At 42.3% G+C, this 25022-nt stretch overlaps 1 protein-coding gene across 3 annotated transcripts in view; it reads left to right on the forward strand.

Moving 5' to 3' along the window:
* The window catches only part of TMEM178B (transmembrane protein 178B), a 221458-nt gene that overhangs the window by 184744 nt on the left and 11692 nt on the right, over window positions 1–25022 (forward strand). For all 3 annotated transcript variants that reach the window (XR_016468437.1, XM_090144425.1, XM_031589800.2), the window contains exon 3: window positions 7428–7565. Coding sequence is in view for 2 of the 3 variants with exons in the window: in XM_090144425.1 (XP_090000551.1) it covers window positions 7428–7565 (138 nt within the window). In the remaining variant the exon portion in view is untranslated. The remainder of the gene's footprint in view (window positions 1–7427; window positions 7566–25022) is intronic.

The following is a 25022-nucleotide window of genomic DNA, read 5'->3' on the forward strand; positions in this document are numbered from 1 at the left end:
CTTCAGTCACTCCAGAATTTCCTACGCTTCTGTGATTTCCCCCACTGCTGGAGGAACTTCTTCCAGGCAGTAACACACAGCGTGTGATTTGGTTTGGGATGCCCCTTTCCTCCCTGGTGCTTCATCAGACAGTTCACTGCAAACAAGAAATTCCACAGATAGTGGGGTTTGTGGACTTCATTCCCCTTCTGATGAACTGCTCACCCAACTCTAAAACATGATCTGTCCCAACAACAATAAATCACGTCTTAGAATGTCCTTTCTACATCCTGTCCTGAGAAATATGTCGAGTAATGTAATCTAGCCATAAACAAGTATTTGTGGAGTTTCCTATGAGCATTTCCATATTGGTGAGTTCATCCGTTCTGATAACAAAACACTTCATCACACAATCAGCACCGCTAGTCCAGAGAAAGGGATGAGGGATGAGATTTTCTGGTTCAGGAGAAACTACACATACTTGTTATAAATATTTTTGCACCGCTTGTAAAAAAAAAAAAAAAAAAAAAAAAACCAAAAAAAAAAAAAACCAAAAAAACACCTTACCTAAGTTCTTTGGAGTTTTGATTTCTTTTTTTTTTTTTTTTTTTTTTTTCTTATTTGAGGACCTTTTTCTCATTTTTGAGGGTTCAGTTAGTGTACATATTTATGAGACTTGTACTTCTGAGTCACTCCCTGGTGCAGAGTATGTGCATAGAAGTATAATCCACTGTTACTTTTATTGAAGTAGGTTGTACTCATTGTGACTGTGTTAGAGTAATCTTCAAATTGGAGACTGAATTGCTACAGAATTCACTAAAAGTACTCAAAGATTTTAATGGAGTCTCAGGTAGACTAATACATATTTCTTTTCTTATCTCTTCATTCCTTAAGTGGAAAGAAAAGATTAAAGTCTCACCCTCCGCTTGCCAACCTCATCCAAAATACTGTCTTAAGACATGAAGAGAGAACTGTGAGAGCCAGAAGACGCCACTCAAAATTATCTGCATTAATACTCATTTCTTCATGGTAGCTGGGAGCTGCTAGGGTTAGTTTTCAGTGAAAGACACATCTGTCCAATTTTAGATCTTCACCCATTTTGCGCTATTGAGGTGAGGTCAGAGAAGGAAAGATATCAGATACCTCTGTGAGGCTGTTTATACAAGAAGTTGTTTGAACTAAACTTGGTGAAAGCTGGTAAATTAGGCTCTCAAACAGCTGTTCTTAAATGATTTTCAATACCTATATTTGCTTTGAAAAAGGATAAGGGAGTGAGTTAGACTCTCTTCAAGTACAAATGTGTTTAAAACCACATCAATAAAGAGATGAGAATGAATTTAGTACAGGATCTACTACAGTACTTTGATCTAGTATAGATCAAAGTATGATCTAGTTATAGATTGAAGTAAGATCTAGTATAGGTCCAGTACACACAAAGATTACCTGGAATGAAGGATTATGCTAAAGAATAATGCTAACTTACTTTATTTCTGCTTTCTGTGATGTTTGTGATTTTTCCTGATATTTGGTCCTAGAGAGGCACTGAAATACATGCTGATTTCCCCTTTTGATGGGACACCATAGGAAAGGACTGCCCTATGTCATGACTGTCTTCTAAGGTGTCCTAGATTCTGGATGCAGCCTTCAGGATCTTTAGTCCCTGAGGACCTTTTTGTGTTGATAGAAGAAAGGAGATGTAGGGTGGACTGTTTTCAGCAGTACTGCACAATCTTATGGTTTGGTAATAAACACTGTACTGTGATCTGGTAACAAACAGTTGAGAATAAGCATTGCTGAAAGCAAAAGCAGTGCTGTGTAATTAAAGGGCTTGCCAGAAATCCTGATAATATAGATTCCATTATATGTTCCTCCACATTTTCATGTAGTCATGAGCAGGTTGTTTATTTTCGTCTTGTCTTGATTTCCCCATCTTTCACACATTTTGCTTCCTGTCCATGTTGTGAGGAAAGAAGTGTCTAATATTTTCAGAATATTAATCTTGTTTTTGGAAAAGAAGATAGATATCAATAGAAGGACCAAGCCTTTGCCTTAGAAAAATGACGCAATTTCAAAGAAAAGGACAGAACTTCAGAAGTCAAAAAGGCATATTGAAATTTTCAAGAAGCAACGCTGATTCAGAACATGTTCTGTTTGCAGCTGCTGGGGTGTGAAACTTCTTCCACAATGTGATAACCAGCATGAAATACTTTATTGCTCATAACAAATACAGATGGACAGATATCAGGGTGAAATGAAGGGCAGGGGCATTTGCAAACTGACAGAGAGAACCTTCTCCACTAGCTACTTGAAAATAAGCAGATCTTAATCAGCTCTTCTGCCTTTCATTATCTTTAGAAAAGCTTTAGAGTTAATATTCTCTAGCGGAGGACTAAAATGCTTTTAGGAAGTGCTTGTTGTTTTATGAGACTCTTTTAAAGAGGTTGTCTAAAATGCTAATGTTTCTCTTTTCATCATGATTCATGAAGCTTCTGGCTTTCAAACTTACAATTTCAGTTTCAGTCATGGGAATTGGATTATTTCAGCCCCTGTCCCTTCTCAAATGTTACTAATCAAGAAATTTGTTGTTTCTAGCCTACTCGAATGGGGTATCTGAATTCCTGACCTAACAATTCACGTTGGTTTTGAATCAGGATAAGTTTATCTCTCTGTTTCGTGCAGCAGCACCTGTAGCAGTGTTAGCCATGGAAAATACTCTCAAAGGAAATATATTCACAACTGTAAACAGGATAAGAAGGTGCCTCTAAAATGTGAGTGGAAAGAGAATACTATGTATTCACCCACAAGTGATCGGTAAATCCATGTAGTACATCAATCAGACTACTGGTCAAACAGGCATGGCATCAAAAGTCTACTTTGACATTTTAATCCCTACACAACAAGCAATTCTGTAATGCTTTCCTTACTTGCATCGTGCAGTTAGTTCCTAAAGGTCTGAATTACAAAAGAGAAGAGCGGATGGAGGCACGCCCATGCTTGGGCCTGCAAGCAGAACCCCTCCTTGCCTGCTCCACGCCCTCAGGGACTCTACTACAGGTACAAGGCTCTGGAAGAGGAATGCCTGTCTGTGGGTGGTAACAGCCCACTGACACCGGATGAACCGACAAAATCAAAATTAGAACAGCCTTATTCCAGTATCAGGGCTACATCTACAAAGAAGAGAAGGGTATTAGTTGTAAGTGACTCATCCCACCAGGGAACTGAACATCCAGTATGCCAATCCTCTTTGAGAAGTCTGCTACCTCCTTGGGGCTCATCTGAAGGACATTGCCAAGAAACTGCCTAGCATGTATGACCAGCAGATCATTACATTACTCCTTCTCCATGTGGGGAGTGATGAAGTAGCAACACTTAGTTCAAGGGCTATCAGAAAGGATTTCGGAGCTTTAGGATGTCTGATGAAGAAGTCGAGGGTACAGGTCATCTTCTTGTCTCTGCTTCCTGTAATGGGTAAGAACTGAAAGAAATGGGAGGATCCACTATTATAAACACTTGGCTTTGTGGCTGGTACCACTGCCACAATTTTTTTTTTCTTTTGACAACAGGATAGCCTACATGACTGGGCAGTGATGGGTTTCACCTCTTTCAAAGGTAGAAGAGGGTCCTTAGTGAAAACACACCAGGGCTCATTGGCAGGTTTTAAACTAGGTTTGAAGGGGGAGGGAGATAAGTGATTCTGTCCATGATAAGATGTGGGACGGCATAACTAAGTTAGAGGGACAGGGTTCTAGTGAGGGCCCTCAACCTGCTGGCAACACTGAATCACATTTGAAATCTTACGTCCATAAGCCAGGGACCTCTGAGACAATACGAGAAGGCAACAGGGAAACTCAAGGGAAATACTTCAAAGGAACTAAGGAATTATCCTCCAAGAAGGTGACAAGACCAGCTGGACCTGTTGCACACCAAAACAAGTGATCTGATTGGTGACATCAGGACTGTAGTGATAATGCAATAGTAGAGTTCATAATCCTCAGGCGTATGGGACAGAGAAAGAATAAAATCAGGACACCAAATCTTAGGAAAGCCAACTCGAAGCTCTTCAGGGAGTTAGTGAACAAAATCTTTTGGGAATCTGTCCTCAAGGACAGGGGAATGTGTAATAGCATGTTTGTGAATATGTGAAATAGCATGTTTGCTATTTCAGTTTCCATTTAGCTGCATCACATGCAACAATGCATTTTTCTGGCATAATCACTCCTTCAGTTGCGTTGGGATTGTCGTGCCATCATCCTGAGATTCTGCAGTTACTCAGAAGTTTTCCAAGAAAGAGTGTGGGGAATCCTACGTGTCATAATCTAAAAACAATTGAAGTAAAAATAAACCAGAACATTAAAAAATCAAACCCAGGATATGTTTGAATGTCACAAAGTAGAGTTACATGGCAAAGCATGACACTATTTACCACTGCAGTGTATGTAATTAGGGAAAGTCTTGTCAGTGCTGATCAAATTTGGACAAAAAAGCACCAATTTTTACTGATGAGCTATTGTTTATTTATATGACACCCTCTTTTCCTAAATTAGCAGAAAGAATATACATATTGCTTCAAATACACCATACGAGTCTTTGCTTTTCTGCTGTGCTTTCCTTGCCAAGAAGCCGTGCCATCAGAACAATAACCATAAAATTACCATTAATGTGGGTTTGTGTCCAGAGGAAATGGGCTCCTATTCCATGTCCTTCTCAGTGAATTGCCTGAGGGTGCTGATCTGCTGCTGCAACAAATTATATCCATTAAATATTTTCCCATAAAAGAACAACTTTGAATAGACTTGCTCCCTATACTGACATCAGCTTCATGCTGGCTGACAGCTGAGGAGCACCAGGAAGATGCTCTTGATAAAGCGTGGACTGCTTATGAAACCAGCTTTGCAACTCCTTCCTAGCACTGCCATTTGCAAGGGCTGCCTTCAAGGAAGGATATGACAGGACAAAAACCAAGGTGGCTTTGAACAGAAAAGAAAGTTTGTATTTTATGTATTTTAAATAAACCCTAATAGGCGGGCTAATGAAGAACAGGTTTGCATATGGCACGAGCAGTGGCAATCATAAGCTGAGCCCACTGAACTTAGTGAGAAATAGCATTTCTTAAAGAATTGTGACTTTTTTTTTTCATGTGTGATATTAGATGTCAGTCAAAGAGGTTAGCTTTGTTTTTTTTTCAAAAGGGAACGTGAGCCCAGAATTAAGATGCTGATGGATATTGCTGCGTTTCAGTCTCCAGCAGGAAAAAAGGCCCAGTGAAACAAACCTCAAAAAATGGGTCTTCAAGTCTTGGACCTGCTGTATGTACTATTCTGTCCAATGGTAAAACTCATGCTCATTCGACTGGGGTGGAAACCATCCCTTAGTTTGTGGATAGTTTGTGGAGATACTTGTGATCCCTTCTGAGACTGGCACCATCAGTCAGTCATTGGGTAGGTCTGAGGAGTTAGTGACATCTCATGGCTGAATATTTAAATTAAAAGCAAATTGTTAGGCTATTTGGACGAGCGAGTGCCATTACCCAGAGTCAGCAATCTCAAGTTAAAATGGATGGGCTTTGCTGAGCTGACATGGACAGCTGCACAGCAGCTCTGAGACGTGTTTTGCTGTTATTGAAGATGACATAGAAACAGTAAACATTTTAAATTTTTGTCTGTCTTTCAAACTGAGCCCAGGCTTTCACAGACTATAGAGCATGAAGACGCTCTGCCGACAGAAATGCTTACTAACATTTACTGCTTGCCTTGGGAAGCCCTCTGAGAAATTCCCAAGGAAAAGGGACCAGCACTGCCTGTGGAAAGTAGGAGTTTCTGCAGGAAATGATTTTGGTTTTTTTTCTGTGTCAGACCATTTAGAATACATTCAAATGTTTTGTGATGAGTTTTTTTGTGTGGTTTTGGTGAGACAGTCACAAAACCTCAGATAAAGATGTATATTTAAGGGCACTGGATACTGTTGGGCTGAAGGCCTGGTAATCTTTTTTTTGTCAGAGAGAGTCCTTGGAGAAATCAGTGACAATCTACAAGAATTCATTATAATTTCAAGGGAAAGGTTGTGTTCTGCTACTCCATCTTCTGTAAGAATCACTACAATGAACGCAGCCCTGAGTAAACTGTTTTTCACTGAATCACATCATTCTGTCTCAGCACACCTACAGACCTTGCAGAGTCTCTGAACTTTGGATTAGGAGTTTGTTTTTTATCTCTGATGATGATAATTTGTTGCTGTTCATAAATTTCACTGACCCTGCACTGCTGGTATTTGTGGTCCTTTTGATCCACTGTAGAAAAAGGGCAAAAGATAACAGAAATTGAGAAACAGGGAAATACCAGCCAAGGAGAGAAGCTGCCATAGAGACTAGTGGCTGATTCATGGTTTTCAATCCCACCTCCCTCTGTCATAAGCATTCTGTTTCTTGAAAGCAAGTGAAATCATTGCTATGCAAATAAAATTTGCTTTCAAAAGGAAACGAATGTTTGGAGAGCTGACTTGGCTGGAATTTTCCCTACACATATACTTTGACATATCAGTGCTTAAACTTTGTCTGCATGCATGAGGAAGGACCGGGAACAGGCAAATGTTAGTGAAGATGTTCCCATCTGTTCCATTATTTGAGGATGTAAAGATGTTTGTCAGCTCTCATAGGCCATTCTATTTTTGCAAGGTGGTTTCCCTGCTCAGATTTCACATCAAAAGCAGCTGTGAAGATTTTTTTCCCAGCACATCTAGAACAAGGGATCCCTCTAGTCCCATCCTTTTTTTGCAGAAGGCAAATATAGGATGCAGCAAGGGCTTAACTTAAGGATTTCCTGCATTAGATCTTGAAGACCTTTTTCCTTTACTTCTGAAATAAATACAGGTTAACCCCATGCAGGCATATCTTATGTGTTACTCTGTCCCAACTTTCAGAGCACTAAATGTTCCACTTTGGTCCTCCTGCCCTCTTTCCACTCACTGTGCTCCCGCAGCACTCAAAAACGTCCTCACCAAAAATCATCTGACAAGGTCACCATCTAGATACTAGAGAGGGCAATAAGCTGTGTGTCTGCATAGAATTTCTTGTCTCTGACAGCAGGGCACTGTGTGTCTCACCATCTTGAAGTTCCCGAGATTCACAGACAGCATTGCAGGGCAGCAGGGAGTTACGCCCCATCCTACACATGGGGAACTGCATCCCAGAGGGGCTCAATGTCTATCCCAAAATCACAGATGGAATCAGAACTAAGGTGAATCCCTAGTTTTGTGTGTGTGGCCACCTGCTCCCTCTCCCCAGCCCAAGCTAGTGGCTTAATGTATGGGTTGTCTTCCCTCCGGACGTTCCTTACACAAACCCTCCTGTGCCAAAACATATTGAACACCCCACATTTTGGTAGCATTTTGGATTAAGACTTTTATGAAGCTCCGTTCTCAAGCATGCTGTTTTTCTGTCTTCCCCACTGCAGATCTGCGCAGGATGACAGCTGGCTTCATGGGCATGGCTGTGGCCATCATCCTCTTCGGATGGATTATCGGGGTGCTGGGGTGCTGTTGGGATCGAGGCCTTATGCAATATGTGGCGGGGCTTCTCTTCCTCATGGGAGGTAAGGATTTTGGTGTCTCAGAAGACAAATGTTGCTTTCATATGTTCCCCCTTTTCTGTCACTAAAAACATGTTTTCAGAATTGTTTTAAGTTTTAAGAAACCAACTGGACTTGGTTTCATTCTGAGTTCCTTCTGTTGTATGTTATGAATAGCCCAACTATGGTTGCATATTCCATAAGTCAAACTGGGAAGGGCCTTTCTAGGTTGCTTAGACCAGACCACTATTGATACAAGTAACACTGTCACAGAATCTCCTATACCTTCAGCTTTCTAAGATTAATAAATTTCGTAATAAGACTCTGAAGATGAGGCACATGTTATTTCCACTACTATTCTATTCCACTGTGGGAGACTTTGGTAACTGGAATCTGTGCCCATCATCATTTTAATATGTGTTTATTCCTGCTTAGTTGTTCTTTGAGTCAAATGCAACCGTTGGTTTAAGTTCTCTGATGCTTACGAAGAGCATAATGGTAAATTCTCACCTTTCCTTCTCTAAATATGAGTTTTCTACTCCTGTAGATTTCCCTCTGTAAGATCAGTTATCAATCCAGCAGCCCTTTCTGCCACCAGTTCTTGTTTGTACATGCCTCTCTCAAATATAGATGAGAAGAGTAATTCCCGAACAAGGTCTGATCAGTGCCTCGTATAGTGATGTGAAGGTTCCAGTGCCCTGATGGAAGTCCCTTGCCTGAAGTACTTTATAACTGTATTTGCCTTTTTCATGCTATGTCACATGAGAGACCCACAGCCATCCTTCAGTTAGATAATACATCCAGGCCTTTCTCCTCCTTTGTAATTTTCTACTGATGAGCTCACAGTTTACAGCAGAGTTGCTGTTTATTAGTCCCTAGATATATGCCTTGGCACTCTGTGCTTTTGCACTTCTTCCCATTTTCACTATAGTAGCCCTCAAGGTTACCCAATATTTCCTGTGTAATGTTCCAGTCTTCCTTACTACAGATGCCATCCAACTTTCTGCCACCAGCAGGCTTCATAGCACATAATTACTTTAAACGAAGGATGTGAGAATTAAGTCCCAACCACGGTGCTGGCTGAACATCTACAATTGAACAGTATTACTTCTGTTCTCCATTCTTTTTTTTTGCTGGTGGTTTTTGCTTGTCTGGGTCCTTGCCCACTGAGCATATCAGCATTTCAATGCATTTGACCACTTGTTCACACTTACTGTGTTGTGATACAGCAAAGAGTGTAAAACACAGGAAAGTATGGGTAGTCCCAGAAGAGGAGCTAAGTGCTCAGATAATAAGCATTTATGTTCCAGTGCTGTTGGTGAGATAGATGTCTTGGTGCCCACAAACACATTTGAAGTCTGCTAGTACCCTTTGCAAACACACACTGGTCTATATGTGGCTGCCAGTAAATGGTTTGTTGTGGGTGTTCAGCACGTTATGGGCAATGGGTCTGCCAAATTAGCTCAGTATTGCTTATGTAATTAAAAGCTTAATTTGCATGGGGGCTATGTTGCTATATTATGCTCAGATATGTGTGTGATATTTAACTTACTACAGCATGGCATCAGATTAAAGTGTTTGGAATACAGTAAATAAATACGACAAGCAGTTTTTTTTAGAAACTAGTTAAGTCTTATTTAGCAATTGAAAGTTATCAATAAATGTGGGGAATTTCTAGCAAAAAAAGTTTCTTTTGAAAGCTCATGAAAGTTATCAGGTGAAACAAGACTGAGTGTAAGCACACATAATGAGATGGGTCACTGGCAACTTAGAAAAATAACAGTGGTTTGGTATGCTCAAACTATACACATTTCAGTGGAGACAGATTCAAGGTCATGCAACTGGGAACAAAACCGTCAGTCAGTTTTGCAGAACACAAGGCTGCCTCTCGGAAACCAACAGCTCTGAGAAGATCTCTGAGATCACGGTTGCTGGGATCTCCAGCTGCATGGGAGCTCTCAGTGCAATGCAGCTGCTACATGTGCCAGTTCATCCCATAATTGTTTTGATGGGAATATGCGATAAGAGCGTGAGGTAGGATTATCTCTGGGGAAAGCTAAACTATTTCTGGATATCCTAACCCGGTATCCTTAACAAAAAGGATGTGGAAAAGATGGAAGAGATTTGCAGAAGAGCTATGGGAATGACTGCAGGTTTGGAAAACACGAAAAACACAGTGTGCCACAAAAGCCAATTGCTTGAAAGTGTTTAACAGAAGGTTTATAATTGACTTGAACACCGTGTGGAAGTACCTGTGCAAGGAGAAACCATCTGATAGTAGCATGCTCTTTGACTGAGTAGACAAAATAATAACAAGATCCAGCAGTTGGAAGCTGAAACTAATTGAAATGAGAGGCACCAGATCATTTTATCTGCCAAATTCTGTCAAGATGTGTGATACTTTTAATAAAGATGCGTTGGGAGGAGATCAAACATATTTTCTGCTCCAGCATAGGCACGTGAATCAAAGTTTCAAAGGGTTGTTATTCTCTTTGTTGCACAAGTCCATGGCAACTGCTACCCCTTTCCTGGTTTCTTTCAGCAGCAAATGTGCATCTACAAAATGAAGCAGTCAGTTAATACATGCATAATTAAAGCCATCTAATCTGTTAGTCAGTAGCTATCAGTGTTTTCTTGCTGTGTCACAAGTTACGTAGGCATTCTTTCTACAGCCAATGAATCTAGTTTGAACCTTTTCTTGCCAAACACTGTTTGAAGATGAATCTGTTACTTCTGTCTTGACATAAATGCTGTCAAGATGTCACCCCATCAGCCTTCAAAATGCCTCCTAGTTCTGGTTAGTTTTCTTCTGGTTTAAAAAGGGGGAAAATGCTTTGGGAGTCTTACAGTGTCCAACCGCACTGCAGATAACAGAATTCTGTGTTACCTTGGTTGCTTTATAATCAGTCCAAAATCTGACTTTCCCTTCCATTTGCAGTGCTGCTTGTTCAGGCTATGTTTGTAGCATTTGTTTTGTATTAATTTATAGATAAACAGCTTTCCTGTAACAATTTCAGGGTTAACATTACTTGCTTAAGTCGTCTATGAGTTTTGAACAGGAAATCTCAATGGAGCACTGAGAAATGTACTGTAGTAATCTTACAAGACCAGACATGGTTTCCCTGGACCTCTGGTTCTTTAATATATTTACTGAATGGTCCTCTTGCTAGCCCATGTGGCAGTGCTTAATAAGGACTTGCTTTACTGTGCTTGAAGTAATTTCTCAAGCAAATTGCTGGAATAAGTCATTTGTGAAATGCAAGGCTGTTATCTGGTATTAGCTCATCTGGAATCCAGGACATGTGAACTGTGATTTAGAGTGTATTTTACACTGTTATTCAGCATGTTTTGTAACAAGTTTAAATTATTAATAATTCATCTTTCCTTTTTAGTCCAAATGTATCTGTATCAACAACACACATCTCTTACGGCTTCTGAAGTTCTCTTGCATATTTTTCTGTATTTATCATAGGATTTGCACTTGGATTTCTTATCTTGAATGACAACATTTACCTGACAGCAATAGATTTTGTTTTAGTCCCTCATCTTGCATAAGGCCAGATGGACACTGCAGGTTATATGGAGTATTTCTGACCTCATTTTGAATGATGATACTACTGCATAGTGTCCTGTACCCAGGACTGTAGCTTCATTTCAGCATTACCAGTATGATTTTATCCTACAAAAGTTTCTCTTCTGGAGTTTCTCCATTTGGAACCATGCTCTTCAGTTTCCCTAAGATTTGTTCATTTTATGCATCCTACTTGACACTGTTTAATTCTATTATAGAAGTGGGTCACACTCAAATTATATATCACTCCAAGCACATCCTCTTGCAGCTTCTCGCTTGTTCTCTACATGCAAATTATTGAAAATCTGTGCACCAGTAAAAGCTCTATGCTGGGCACATCCTCCAGTAATTTTCCAATTTTATAATAGTCACTGAAACCTTAGAGGCATCTGTAACACTGCTTTGAAATGTCATGGTCCTGTGGCAAACTTATCAAGTTTCATGAATATCAAGTACTTAGTGATAGTCTAAAAGGAGTTCAGTTAAACATCTACCAAAAGAAATGCACATATTTGGGGCATTTTTTATATTCTGCTTTGACCAAAGCATGTTTAGTTGCTCTGAAACCATGCTTTTGCTTTTTGAAGCCTGAGTATGACTTCTTTATCAATTCCCATGAAGCAGTCCTTACAGTTTCAGATTTGGAGAAGTTCTTTTGAATGTATCCAGATCCTTGACTTCTTTGCTTACGGTGGCAAAATTGTCACTTCATTTGGTTGGTGTCTTTCCTCCCCAAGTAACAGCCAACATTGTTACCAACTTAAGGTCAAATGTCCGTTTCTCTTCCAGCCCCAAAGAGTTGAGATGCTGTGAGCTGGCCCACTGGTAAATAACCCTATCGAGGCAAATTTCTGCATCTTCAGTGCATCCCTCCTTCCAGTACTTCATCAAGTTATTTAAGAATATTTCCTGTATCATGTTAGGCACACGGGCTAACCCGTAACTACGTAACTAACGTAACTAACTACCATATGGGCAGCTACTTACGGGCCTTTCCCCCATCCTCCAGCACATTCACATATAGGATCTTTTTGTTTCAGTGTCCCTTTTCCCAGTCCGTTTCATTTTAGCCAGCTGTTCTGCACTAGCATGTGAGATTCTATATTTCTAGTTTTGAGAGCAGGGCTGATTTCATACCCATATGTTCCAGAACCCTTTTCCTCCTCTCCAGTGCCTGCCACAGGAGAAGTGGGGTGGCAGGGCAGCCCCATGGGAACACACTCCAGCATCTCGGAGAGGCTACACCTCCCCCCCCCCCCCCGGCTCAATCTGGTGCACCTCTCTGATGAGCTGCAGTCTCTGGTCCCAGCTGGAAATTAAAAATGGCACTTCTAATATTTTTTTTCCAGTACTTGCTTCAGCATAAGATTATTCCTGACCAAATTATATCCCTGGCAAGAGCTGCATCACTTGCCTTTGTAAATGTATTAAAGACCCACAAAGAATGACGTTTTATCAGCCTTATCAGAGCTCTGTCCTTCAGCTGCACATTCATGTGTTTTCCTTTTCTAAGTCTGTAATTTGTATTGAGAACACATTTCAGTGAAACTGTTAGGATTTTTACTGCATGCCTAACAAGGCAGCCCTTCAGGGAAAGACTTCTGAGTTGTCTTATTTTGTTCCAAATTTACTGCAAATAAATGCAATAAATCATCTCTGCACTTGTTTACTGTTCTACCCGTTCCCTTTACTCCTTCATCTGCTCTCTGCCTGTTTTGTCTTGTGACATGCACTTTATGATCATTTTAGGGTTTTTCCCCTCTTGCTAACAGTTCCCTTAGAGAAGCATATCATTTTACCACCCTTGCAAATTTTCATTATTCTTTGCAAAGTCAAGTATGTTTCTTGCTGTAACCTTGCTTTGAGCCAATTATAAATTTTACCATTAATAATTCAGACTCTAATTAGTCTATTTGGAAATTATTCCAGCTGCTAAATGCCCTTATTCGTGTGATATAGCTTCACCATGCAGATCTGTGATAAAATGATCTGTAGTCTCACACTGTATCTCATATCTCACCTTTGCCTAGCAACATCTTTGAGTGAGATGCTGGGCTTGGGGCATTGCCTGGGAGCCTGCAATCCCTTTTTTTACTGGCACTTAAAGGCCTGACAGCCTTGCTGTTTTGTCCTGCCTTATAAAACAGCACTATGGAGTTTTTCCTCTCTGATTTTCCATCTAAGCACTTGCTGCCAGGAAGGCCTTGTGTCCTCTGCTCCACCAAGGAAATATTCCCATCTCGGGGATTCTAGCACTGTTTGCCAACTCCATTTCTGCTGCCTATCTGGGTTCCTTCTGACCTGCCCAAGGCTTCTGCTGCCAGACTGCCCTTTGCAGCAGTTCCTCTTCATGAGTCTTAGATCAGGGTTGCAATAACTACCAACCTTTCCTCAAAGCAGAGGTGAAAACATATTCCTTCCAGTGCTGGCTTCTGTGACAGAGATAAGCAGACAGGGAAGATGTGTGAGAAGGAAGAAGAAATAAAGTTATGCAGGTGTGCTGGCACAATTTAATGCTATATTTCAGACATGCAAGAAAAGATGTTTATTAAAGAAATGAACAACCCACTTACGAATGCACGAGCGCCTTTCTCCCAGCAAGCTTTTAGATAATAATCCAGGGAGGAACAACCCTTTCCAAATCCTCATCCTCATCTCTCCTCAGAAATGTTCCCCAAATAGTCCTTCCCTCAGTGCAGGCATAAGTCCTGCCTACATAGTGCTTGATCAGCCCTGTACCCACACTTGTCAGTGCAGATGTGCTGCATACATCTGCACCCTTTTGCTCCCTGCCTCCGTGCAGAGCCTTGTCTTTAAAATCCCAGTCCCGTGTGCTGTGCTTCCTCTGCCTCGCTCTGCGTGTGTTAGGAGATGACAACGGAGGCATCTGTGTGTTTGCAGCCATGGATCGCTACCAGCTGTTGAGTCATTTGCGTCCCAAATTTAACTCACTGTACTTTGAAAATAGCACAGAGCGGCAGAAAATAAGAGTGTTTATTCTACATAACCGTGGTCCTGCCATCTGAAAATAATCATTCCGCTGCTGAATAATTTAAGAAACAAAAATGTAACAATTTAATACAGCGAGCGTGAGGCAAAGCTCTGTGATTGACGTCTCCTAGGCAGCTACCTTCAGAGCAGCTGCCAAGAGGAGGCAGGGAGGGAGATGAACAGAAAGAGAAATCCAAAGGCGTTCTTTGGACTCCCTCTGGAGAGGTGGTGGATCCAGCAGGGAGCCTGGGGTGTCTGTTTCCCGCTGATGATCAAGGTCTCTCCGCATTTTTCAGGATGAGAGCTTGTGGTGACGTGATCAATCCACAACACTGAAGATTGAAGACTTTTTTTGTGATCACAGAATCATAGAACGGTCTGAATTGAAAAGGACCACAATGATCATCTAGTTTCCACCCCCCTGCTATGTGCAGGGTCACCAACCACCAGACCAGGCTGCCCAGAGCCACATCCAGCCTGGCCTTGAATGCCTCCAGGGATGGGGCATCCACAGCCTCCTTGGGCAACCTGTGATCTATTTTTTGTTTTCTTTTCCACACAATTTTTTCACTGAAAATTGTGCTCCTTCCCTCAAAGCAATAGCCTTATATTTACACAAAATCCTTTTTTTCCCATCATGGAAATACAAGTGCAAATGCATATATGTGTGAACATCTGTTTGCATATAGAGCTTAAGCAACATCATGTGATCTTTACTTAAACGGAGGCATACAAAAAGTGGCTGGAGTCTGACCAGCAAAGATTGACGTAAATACCATCTTTGCTGAGGCATAACAGCTTTTGCCAACTGAAAAAGTATTTATAATTCAAAAGAAGTTGGAATGCTGGAAAAAGTGAGATGCCAATCACATTCTAATCCTGTGGGAGACGCTAAATTAATGATGACTGCAGAGAAACTTAAGAATTCAGCAAAACTCCTTTCAGAGTAGCCTATGTACTTGTTTACGTGGATCAGCCTCCAGATGGTGACAAAGGCTGATTTGAGAGGACATAAACCGGGTATGAACCTTTGAACCAAGCCTCGGGGAGATATGGTCAGTGTCCCTCTGCCATCCCTCCCACACCAGACACACATTTCTGCTCCTACCTGTGATTTGGTTAAACTGTGCACTATGTTTAAAGGGTTTTAATGTCTTGAATTGGAATGGACTTTGTGTTAATGTATACCATTAATATGTTTTAAATGTTTAAATCCCTCTAGGGCTCTTGATTTTTTTAGAACTGTCAAACACATTAGCAGGGCACTGGGGAAGGCAGAGAAAGAGACATGGAGGTCTTCGTGGACCTGTGATGAGACCCAGAGCCTGCAGGAGCCAGGCAGACTTGGTGCCTCAGTGTCCCCTCAAGCAGTAATGTAACAATGCAGAGCACCTGCATAGTGAGATAATAAGAGTTAGTCTGTTATTAAAAATGCCCTTTCCTCCTCGCTTTCAGTCCCTTTCTTCAAGCAGCTCTCCTCTACACAGTTCATAGTATCCCTCATGGATGGGATGGCTAGTTATAGTCTCTGGTTCCATCCTAGGTCATGTTTCTTGGACCTAAAGTGTTCCCTTCTTTTGTTATGTTTTTCTTATGTATTTTAAAAGCTGGGCACTGATGGATGCACATCTGTATATAAATTGATACATAGATATATGGATATATATGGATATATATGTCCAGCCCTCCCACAGGATTAGGATTGAGAGTGCATTTTTGTCTTTACTGGCTAACCATTAGTAAGCACATTTTAGATTTCCCTTCTGAATGTAATTTAATTACATATTTTCAGTTAAAAAAAAAACTTTTAGGAAATAAACCATGTAAAAATATGCCCCTCTTGCCATGTTTTGGTATTTTAACATGAGATCAAGGCGGCCCTTTCAGTGTTTCCAAGATAGAAAACAGTTGCTTAGCTAACTGCATGAGAAGATGGGACAAGGTTCAATATATCAAATATAGAAGAGTTTGGGTAGCGTGTTAGATCTCTGCTTCCAGTAGTTCTCTATGGTGCACTGAGAACGCGTTTTTATTTTATTTATTATATCTATCTTATATTATATTATTTATTTATTTTGAAAATTTAAAAAGGAAGCTCTCTAGGAACATGAAAGATTGTCTACTTTCACTGTCTGGGCTTCTCTATATGCTACTGCGTACCTTCCACTGAAATGCTCTTTTGTAATTTCATGTTGTAATACTCCTCAAGGGGAATTATACACATCTTTGCATCTCCTACAACAGAAGTTCAAAAGCAGGGATATGTCCTTCTTCTCGCAGAAACATGCTATTTTCATTAGTAGTTATATTTCATAATACCTGAGGAATTAAGCTGATTCTTTAAAGTCGATATCGACAGATCTGGCAAACAGGGACCTAAGGCTTAACACCTCTATAAGAGAATGGAGGTGGAGTTGGAGATAGAAATGGTTTTTTGGTGTGTGTTTTTTTTTAAATCAATAACACAGCTGTGCTGCAGGGAATAGTCACTCAGAGGTGTTGAGATTTGTTGTGCTGTTGTGTTGTTGTTTTTTTTTTTCCTGAAAAGAATGGCATGACTAGAGAATTCACTGTCAACTCCATAGCATTTGATCTCTGTGGAAACATTACCATCTGACTTCAAAATCAGCCTTTGAGTATGCTGGATTTTTTCCTGTGGCTCATTTCTGATTCTCCTGGATACATGCTCACACCGTGGGAAGGAAACAGCAGAACAAGCAATTTTGGCAACTTTGTACAGAAGTACACTGGCATTTAGGATAAGGAGGGGAAAGGCGTAGTAATGAGGTGCAGAGATCTGATAATCTGGATCAGAAAGGAGGGCAAGCAGTGTGTGCACACATATAAACTCATTGTTTTTTCACTCTTACTTCAAATTGTTCAGCCTCCCTGAACCTGGTGGGCAGTAAAGAGAGAAGTCAGCCCACTCGGGCTCTTCAGCAAAAACGATTCCCATTCCTGTTTTCATCTTTTTAAAAATCATCTCTGCTGACTTGTAATTTCTCACTCAGCAGGACAAGAGCTACTGATAGAAGAGTCGGTCCCATCTAGAGTTATGAGAACAAAAAGCCTAGGATGGTTTTTAAGGGCTTGCAATCTGGTTTGCTTCTCAGGGATGTCAGGAGGTCTTTGGGGAACCTGACAGAAGGTGAATTAAAGCAGAAATAAAGTAGGGAAGACAGAACCGATAGGAATACAAAAGACATTCCCACCCACCCAGTCCTGGAAAACAAGTTACGTGTAGTTTTAAAATTCTGTGGTTGTTCCTTACCCCTTAATAGCATCACCAGGTCTTTGATCTGCTGCTGGCTTTTGAATTCCAACAGCGTGATGCTTCAAGGCCGAAGGAAGGCAATGAAAACAAAACTGGCATTTATCATGGGGTTGTTTTTTGTTTCTTTTTAAAATATCTCCTGAGTCTTTCTGCATGCCTGGCATCAAAGAGGAAAAGAGAACTGTATAGGCAACAGAAGGAAGATCAATGCTGGCATAATTTGCTGGACAGAAAGATTTCTTTGCAGAGAGAGAGGTGAGTGAATTTGTTTGTGTAGCAAATCTCATTGGCTCCTTGGTTTGTCAACTTGGAAAAACAACACTCCCCTTGGACAAATCACTGCTACGCTCGCTTGGTCTAATCTGCCTGGACAGAGAAGTTCATCTGGCTGCTGGAAATTTCACAGAGAAGCAGCCAGATCAGGCAGAAACTCGATGAGCAGAGCCTTCTTTTCCAGCCAATGTGCACTGCCCTGGCTTTTTCAGTGCTAACAGAGGGGTGTCACCTCTCTGCACCTGTGTGTGCTTCAGAGGCTGCAACAGGAAAGATTTCAGCATCTTCTATGCTCTGGGATCCTTCAAGGCAGCACAGAGAGGGTCTGAATAGTTTTGTTGTTTGAGAGCACTCATGTAAATTATCTGAGCTTCCTAAGGCCTGTTCCTGGTGCTCTTGGCTGGCCAATCAATTACATCTTACTTTGATTTGGGGCTATTATATGTCAGTAGCTGTGTCCCTTGGCTGCAAAGAATAATTCTAAAGACTTTCAAGCTGTTTAAAATTTCCCACAGAAGAAAGGTTTTGCCAAGCAAAGTCTTCTGAGAGACGTTCATTTCTTTCTGACTGGAGGAAAAAGACAATCCTTGGAGGGAGGCAGGATGACCTGGTTGCTGAAAAACTGGATGCAAAGTGGTGCATGGATTCCCTGTGCTACGGGAGATGCCCTGTGATGAAGCAAGCCCAACCCTGACCTTACAAGTTTATCTTCAGCTCTGGCAAAGGCTGAGGCTGGAAGCACCTCTCTGCCATACAGTTTGATACTAAACTCACGTGTCTTGTCATCAGGCGTATCTGAGGTACAGTGGATTCAGATGAATTGGCTCAGACTTTGGTCTTTTAGCCTCAGAGCATGACAAAGCATCTCTTCCTGGGCAGTCCTGGGAGGTGCAAACTGCAAGGGATGCAACAAACCCACTAGCAGTTTCTGCCTGTCACCAAGTGTGGTACTTGCTAGAAAAAGGATATAATAACTTCACTAACCTTTGATTAGGATGTTTCATTATTTTAACATTAAGAAAGCCTCTTCTTTTCTCTCTTCTGCCACCAGTAAAATATTGTATAGCATCCCACTGCTCTGAATAACATCCCACTGCTACAACTGGCACAATTTTTGCTGCCTCCTCTGTTGTAGCTGCAAGTTCACGAGCCATTATGTTTGCTCAATGGCTACTTTGAAGTCACTTTATTATTGCTAGGTTAGCTCAGGTGGGTCGTAGGCATCACTATGGCTAAAGTAATTAGAGGGTTGTTCAGCTCAGGCTTTGATCAGCTCCCCTCTTTTCCCCTAGTACATTTTATCAAAACAATGTGCTATTAGCTACATGGCCCTGCTTTTGCCTTACATACTGGCTCAGACGGTACTTGCTCTGTCCTGGCTGTTGCTGACTGAAGTGGCACCCAGCATGAGCATCTACTCCTGGTGCAACATCATGCGCTGTTTGGTATGGCAGCAGAAACGTCTCCATGAGCAAATCTGAGTGGTATGTAGCATGCAAAATACAGACTGACTGTTGGAGCAACAATTAACTGCAACTCAGCCCTCAACTGCTGTAATGTCTTTCCATATTCTGCTCCGACTTACACAAACCTAAGGGTCGTGCCCACTCAGTGTATGCAGTCGTGATGGAGGATATGTAGTCCTCTGATGCCAGAATGCATTACAGCTTGTACAGCATCAATCCAATAGACAGGAGCTGCTGCTGAACACACCAGCGGCAGGCACTCAGCTCTCACATGTAGGGCATAGGTGCCATGGGTACGTTTTGAAGCAGGAAGCCAAAGGCCAAATGCAAACAGCATTCTCAAAGTGGCTATAATGCAATATCACAGCCCTTCTACAGACCCTGCATTTTATTCTGGTTCTTAATATAAAATAAAAATGTATAAGGTGCCAACCAAGGTGGGTTTATGGTCTGATAAGGACATGGCACTGGATCTTCATCACCCAGTCAGACTTTGGCTTCCATCTCAGCTTTTTTATAAGGGCAATTTCCCAGTAAGCCCCTTGCTATTCTGCAACCTACCGGTGATGCTGCAAGCTGCTTCTGTTGGAACAGTACATAATTAAGCAATAATTTATATTCTATGCATGTATGCACAGAGCAATAAAGTGTTCTCAAGAGCTGTGTGCTGCTGAGGCGTTTAATCCGTGCACAGAAGGAGTTTACTGCAAAGCTGCTCCCTCCAAAAGGCTTTTGTCATCCCTGTGCTGGGAGGGAATTTGGTTTATTCTTTAATAATTTCATTTGATTGTGATATAATTTAAATAGCTAATGGTACATGCTCCACTTTAGGATTAGACCCCATTTTATTTGTTTGTTTCACGTACCTTGAAAACAATAAAACTAGCAGGGCACAGAGAAACTGAAAATAGTGTTGTTTCACTTGTGAGATTTTTTTTTTCCTATAGCCCTGCAATAAAAAACTGATGATAATTAAATAAACAACACTCCTTCCAAAGACATTAGTAGCCAGACACTGCCATCAACAGCAGCCAAGAGAAAAGGAGGAGACTCACATGTATTTGAGAATCACTTGGTTTCAGAGGGCATCCTAAAATCCATACCTTTTTGTTTCCCTTTATACCTACTAGTGTTTATAAATAATACTTGTCATTTCTTTCTCTGCAAAAAACAGAAGGGGAAAGGAATCTGTTTGGGGTTGGTTTTTTTGTTTGTTTGTTTGTTTGTTTGTTTACTTTGTACATCAGACAGCTCTGTTAGCTCATGAGGTGAGTCATTTCTGCCTGCTGTTGGGGGAGAGAATGTGTGTCTCCCAGCCAGACATGGAAGAAATGTTTTCTCATTAATAAGAAAAATGATTTGTGCTGCCACAGAGACAGGGGTCTCAAAGGTGGGTTTGGGGCAGGAAGCATTTTCATTACTGGCTTTTTGAATCTCCCTTGACTTCATGTTGGTGATGTATTCTGAAGGTGAGGAGATCAAGGAAACAGAATTTCCTTTTCCTTCCTTCCTTCCCTTCCTCCCTTCCTTTTCCTTCCTTTTCCTTCCTTCCTTTTCCTTCCTTCCTTTTCCTTCCTTCCTTTTCCTTCCTTCCTTCTCCTTCCTTCCTTCTCCTTCCTTCCTTCCTTCTCCTTCCTTCCTTCCTTCTCCTTCCTTCCTTCTCCTTCCTTCTCCTTCCTTCCTTCCTTCTCCTTCCTTCCTTCTCCTTCCTTCCTTTTCCTTCCTTCCTTTTCCTTCCTTCTCCTTCCTTCCTTTTCCTTCCTTCCTTTTCCTTCCTTCTCCTTCCTTCCTTCCTTTTCCTTCCTTCCTTTTCCCTCCTTCTCCTTCCTTCCTTCTCCTTCCTTTTCCTTCCTTCCTTTTCCTTCCTTCTCCTTCCTTCTCCTTCCTTCTCCTTCCTTTTCCTTCCAGTACCAGAAGACTGGAGGCTTGCCAACGTGACTCCCATCTACAAGAAGGGCTGTAAGGAGGACCCAGGGAACTACAGGCCTGTTAGCCCGACCTCAGTGCCAGGGAAGGTTATGGAACAGATTGTCTTGAGGGAGATCACGTGGCAAGTGCGGGACAACCGGGGGATCAGGCCTAGCCAGCATGGGTTCACGAAGGGTAGGTCCTGCTTGACCAACCTGATCTCCTTCTATGATCTAGTGACCCGCCTGGTGGATGAGGGAAAGGCTGTTGATGTAGTCTACCTAGACTTCAGCAAAGCCTTTGACGCTGTCTCCCACAGCATTCTCCTGCAGAAGCTGGCAGTCCGTGGCTTGGACAGGTACACTCTTGGCTGGGTAAGGAACTGGCTGGAGCGCCGGGCCCAGAGAGTGGTGGTCAATGGAGCTAAATCCAGCTGGCAACCGGTCACGAGTGGTGTTCCCCAGGGGTCAGTGCTGGGGCCTGTCCTCTTCAATATCTTTATTGATGACCTGGATGAGGGCATTGAGTGCACCCTCGGTAAGTTTGCAGATGACACCAAGTTGGCTGGAAGTGTCGATCTGCCTGGGGGTAGCGAGGCCCTACAGAGGGATCTGGACAGGCTGGGTAGCTGGGCTATGGGATGCCAATGGGGTGAGGTTTAATAAGACCAAATGCCGGGTCCTTCACTTTGGCCACAGCAACCCTAAGCAACGCTACAGGCTTGGGGCGGAGTGGCTAGAAGACTGTGTAGAGGAAATGGACCTGGGGGTGTTGGTTGACGCTTGGCTGAACATGAGCCAGCAGTGTGCCTGGGTGGCCAAGAAGGCCAATGGCATCCCGGCTTGTATCAGATGTAGTGTGACCAGCAGGAGTAGGGAAGTAATTGTTCCCCTGTACTCAGCTCTGGTGAGGCCGCACCTTGAGTACTGTGTCCAGTTCTGGGCCCCTCACTGCAAGAAAGACATTGAGGCCCTGGAGCGTGTTCAAAGAAGGGCAACAAAGCTGGTGAGGGGTCTGGAGCACAGGCCTTATGAGGAGCGGCTGAGGGAGCTGGGATTGTTCAGTCTGGAGAAGAGGAGGCTCAGGGGAGACCTTATTGCTCTCTATAACTACCTGAAGGGAGGCTGTAGTGAGCTGGGGGTCGGCCTCTTCTCCCGTGTAACCGGTGATAGGACTAGAGGGAATGGTTTCAAGCTGCGCCGGGGAAGATTCAGGCTGGATATTAGGAAATACTACTTCTCTGAAAGGGTGGTCAGGCACTGGAATGGGCTGCCCAGGGAGGTGGTGGAGTCACTGACCCTGGAGGTGTTCAAGGGACGTTTGGATGTTGTGTTGAGGGATATGGTTTAGCGAGAACCATTGGTGATAGGTGGATGGTTGGACTGGATGATCTTGTATGATGGTCTTTACCAACATTAGTGATTCTGTGATTCCGTGATTCCTTCCTTCCTTCCCCAGAAGATGTACTGAAGTGCACACATATTGCATTCTGGTGATTTAAGTTCTTCACTCTCCAGATATGAAATAGTAGAAAGAAAAGGAGTGATTACCAAATAAAATTCCTTGCAGAGCCCCACAGCTCCACTTGCTAAAATCATGCTTAAAAACAGCTACAACAAAGGACTCTTGCTCACAATCCACTTCAAATTAGGTTTTGGTCAGTAATTGTATTTCCTTTCCCAGCCATCACTCTCCTGACCACGTCTGCCCTGCAGTGAAGATGGCAGAAGCAATGTCCCATGAGCAGCCATATCCAGTGGCAGGGAGCCAGAGCCCTACCTCTGCCCTGACAGGCTCCCAAAATGGGAGAGTCAGCTGGGAGTCATGGGCTTAGCTGACAGGAGGCTGAGCTTGGCAGTGGCCACTAACCTGCGCATCCACCATGAGGTCTTGCACAAGAGAACAGGGTGATACAGCTAACATTTGTCATTTGTCAGATTGTGGCAACTAAAGGACTGAGATTAAAGGACTCTAATGTTGTAAATGTCCATTGTAAAAAAAAAAAAACAAAAACAAAAAAACAGAAGAAGAAGATCATATCTGCCCAACACAAATATCCAGTCTTAATGGAAGAGACATTCAGTATGTTTTATATTCTTCCTCCATAATAAGGAGAAAGGAAAAGCACAAGGTCACCAACCATGACGAATTTAATAGCTCAGGTGCTCTGTTAGCAGGACAAGCATTGTCAAAACCAGAGAAGAGGATATCTGTCCGATGAGGAGTCAAGATGGAGGCTTGACTGCATGTCAAACAGCAGTTTTTGTAGTGCAGACATGGCCTTATGTGGAATTTCATTCCTCACCTGCCTGTAGCATTTTGCAATGACATGCGAATTTCCTTTGTCAAAAATGCTCTTGTTGTTGCCTTGTCTCATTCATTAGTGCTTCACTTAGGATGATAACACATAAATCCCGTCACAAAGAACCGAATGTGCTCTGCTCTCCCCAGCTGCTGGAGGAGATGGGCTTTATCTTCCAAGCCCAGCTCATTCACCAGCACATCCCTGGTAAGCCCTTATTACTGCCTGTCATTCACATTGTAGAAACCAGTGCCACAGCCCCAGTGCCAAGCCTCAGCCCTCCAGCCTTCATGACTGCTTGGGCCAAAGTTATGAGCAGTGATTCTGACAAAGAAAGACAAGTTTGCATTGCTGCTGCTGCCTGGGTATGTGGTGTGTTAGTACCTCACTGGCTGCAAGAACCCACCAGGAAACCAAATAACGGCTCTGTTTATTTTCTGGGGAGAGAAAGAATCTCAGTACTGGGGATGTTCAGGAGTTGCTGCAATCTTGGTGCTGCATCCATAGAGCAGGCAGTGCTGTGGCAAGAGTGGCAGCCTTCCTCCTCCTTTCTTCCAAGCTAGGTGTCAGACCTGCACTAGCAGAAGCTGTCCAAGGGCAAACTCTGTCTCATCATCCTTTCCACCCATGACTGTTTTGCTATGATGGCCAACACCTGTAACATTTGGAAAGATGATCTTTTGTGTTATGGTTGCCAGTTCATGAGGAAAAGGCACTGAGCAGTCATGAGGTTTAACAGCAGCCAGTTTTCGTCAGTAACCCTCCTGGTGAGAAGCCAGATTAACTACAAGTGGGAACTTCCTCGATTGGCTGAACACAAACAACACATAGGATTCATATAATGTTTGTAAGAATTACTCTAGGTGGTATAAAATGACAGTTTAATGTCTGCAATGAATAGTGTGAGAGAGGCTGATAAATCTGTGCCCACAGTGCTGTACAAAGCATCCTGCAGAAGCACAAGGGGTGAATGGCTGAGAGCCACACTATGCATCCTTTGATGTTGTGTGTGATGGTCACTGTTAATCATGGCATTTGCACTTTCCCCAGTGCAGGGGCAGGATAGGAGCAGCCTTTTTTAAAAAAAAAAAAAAAACAAATCACATGATCGTGATAAGCTTTGTTCTCTGTTACTTGTTCCATTTTGTTGTTCATTTGTTATGGGGCAGAGTACCCCCAGCAAGATGGAGTGCCAATAGGTTGGGGCACTGTACAAATGTAATGGGTACAAAACATTCCTTGTACTGAAGAGCTTGTAATCAAAATAGCCAAGACAAAGCGTGAAAGCACAGGGAGCGTTTGAAAACTGAAGTTATTTTCTTCCCTTTTGTACTTTCCAAATGCAGTTTCAGTCTGGCCGCACAGATTTTCCCACCCACCTCTCTTAACAATCTTGTATTTCAAGAGAACTGAAATTATCATGTTCTTGCTAGAAAAGAGAGGCCTTTCATGTCATTTTCTAACTCTCCGAAACAAGCCGTAGAGCTGGGTTTTGAGCACAGCAGCTCTGAGGGATCCTTTTTCTCCACAATGTACTAGTCATGTTGATGTGTCACACAAGGACAGCCGTGTTCTTGGCAGACAGCTTCATGTTCCAGGATAACCTAAGTGACATGGTAAAGAACAGAAGTTTTACCCTGATCAAACTACATGATTTTTGAGTAAGGGATTCTGGGAAAGAGACCCATTCCTCCTG

This window comes from Phasianus colchicus, chromosome 1, assembly GCF_987193195.1.
Source record: "Phasianus colchicus chromosome 1, bPhaCol1.hap1.1, whole genome shotgun sequence".
NCBI classification, from domain to species: Eukaryota; Metazoa; Chordata; class Aves; order Galliformes; family Phasianidae; genus Phasianus; species Phasianus colchicus.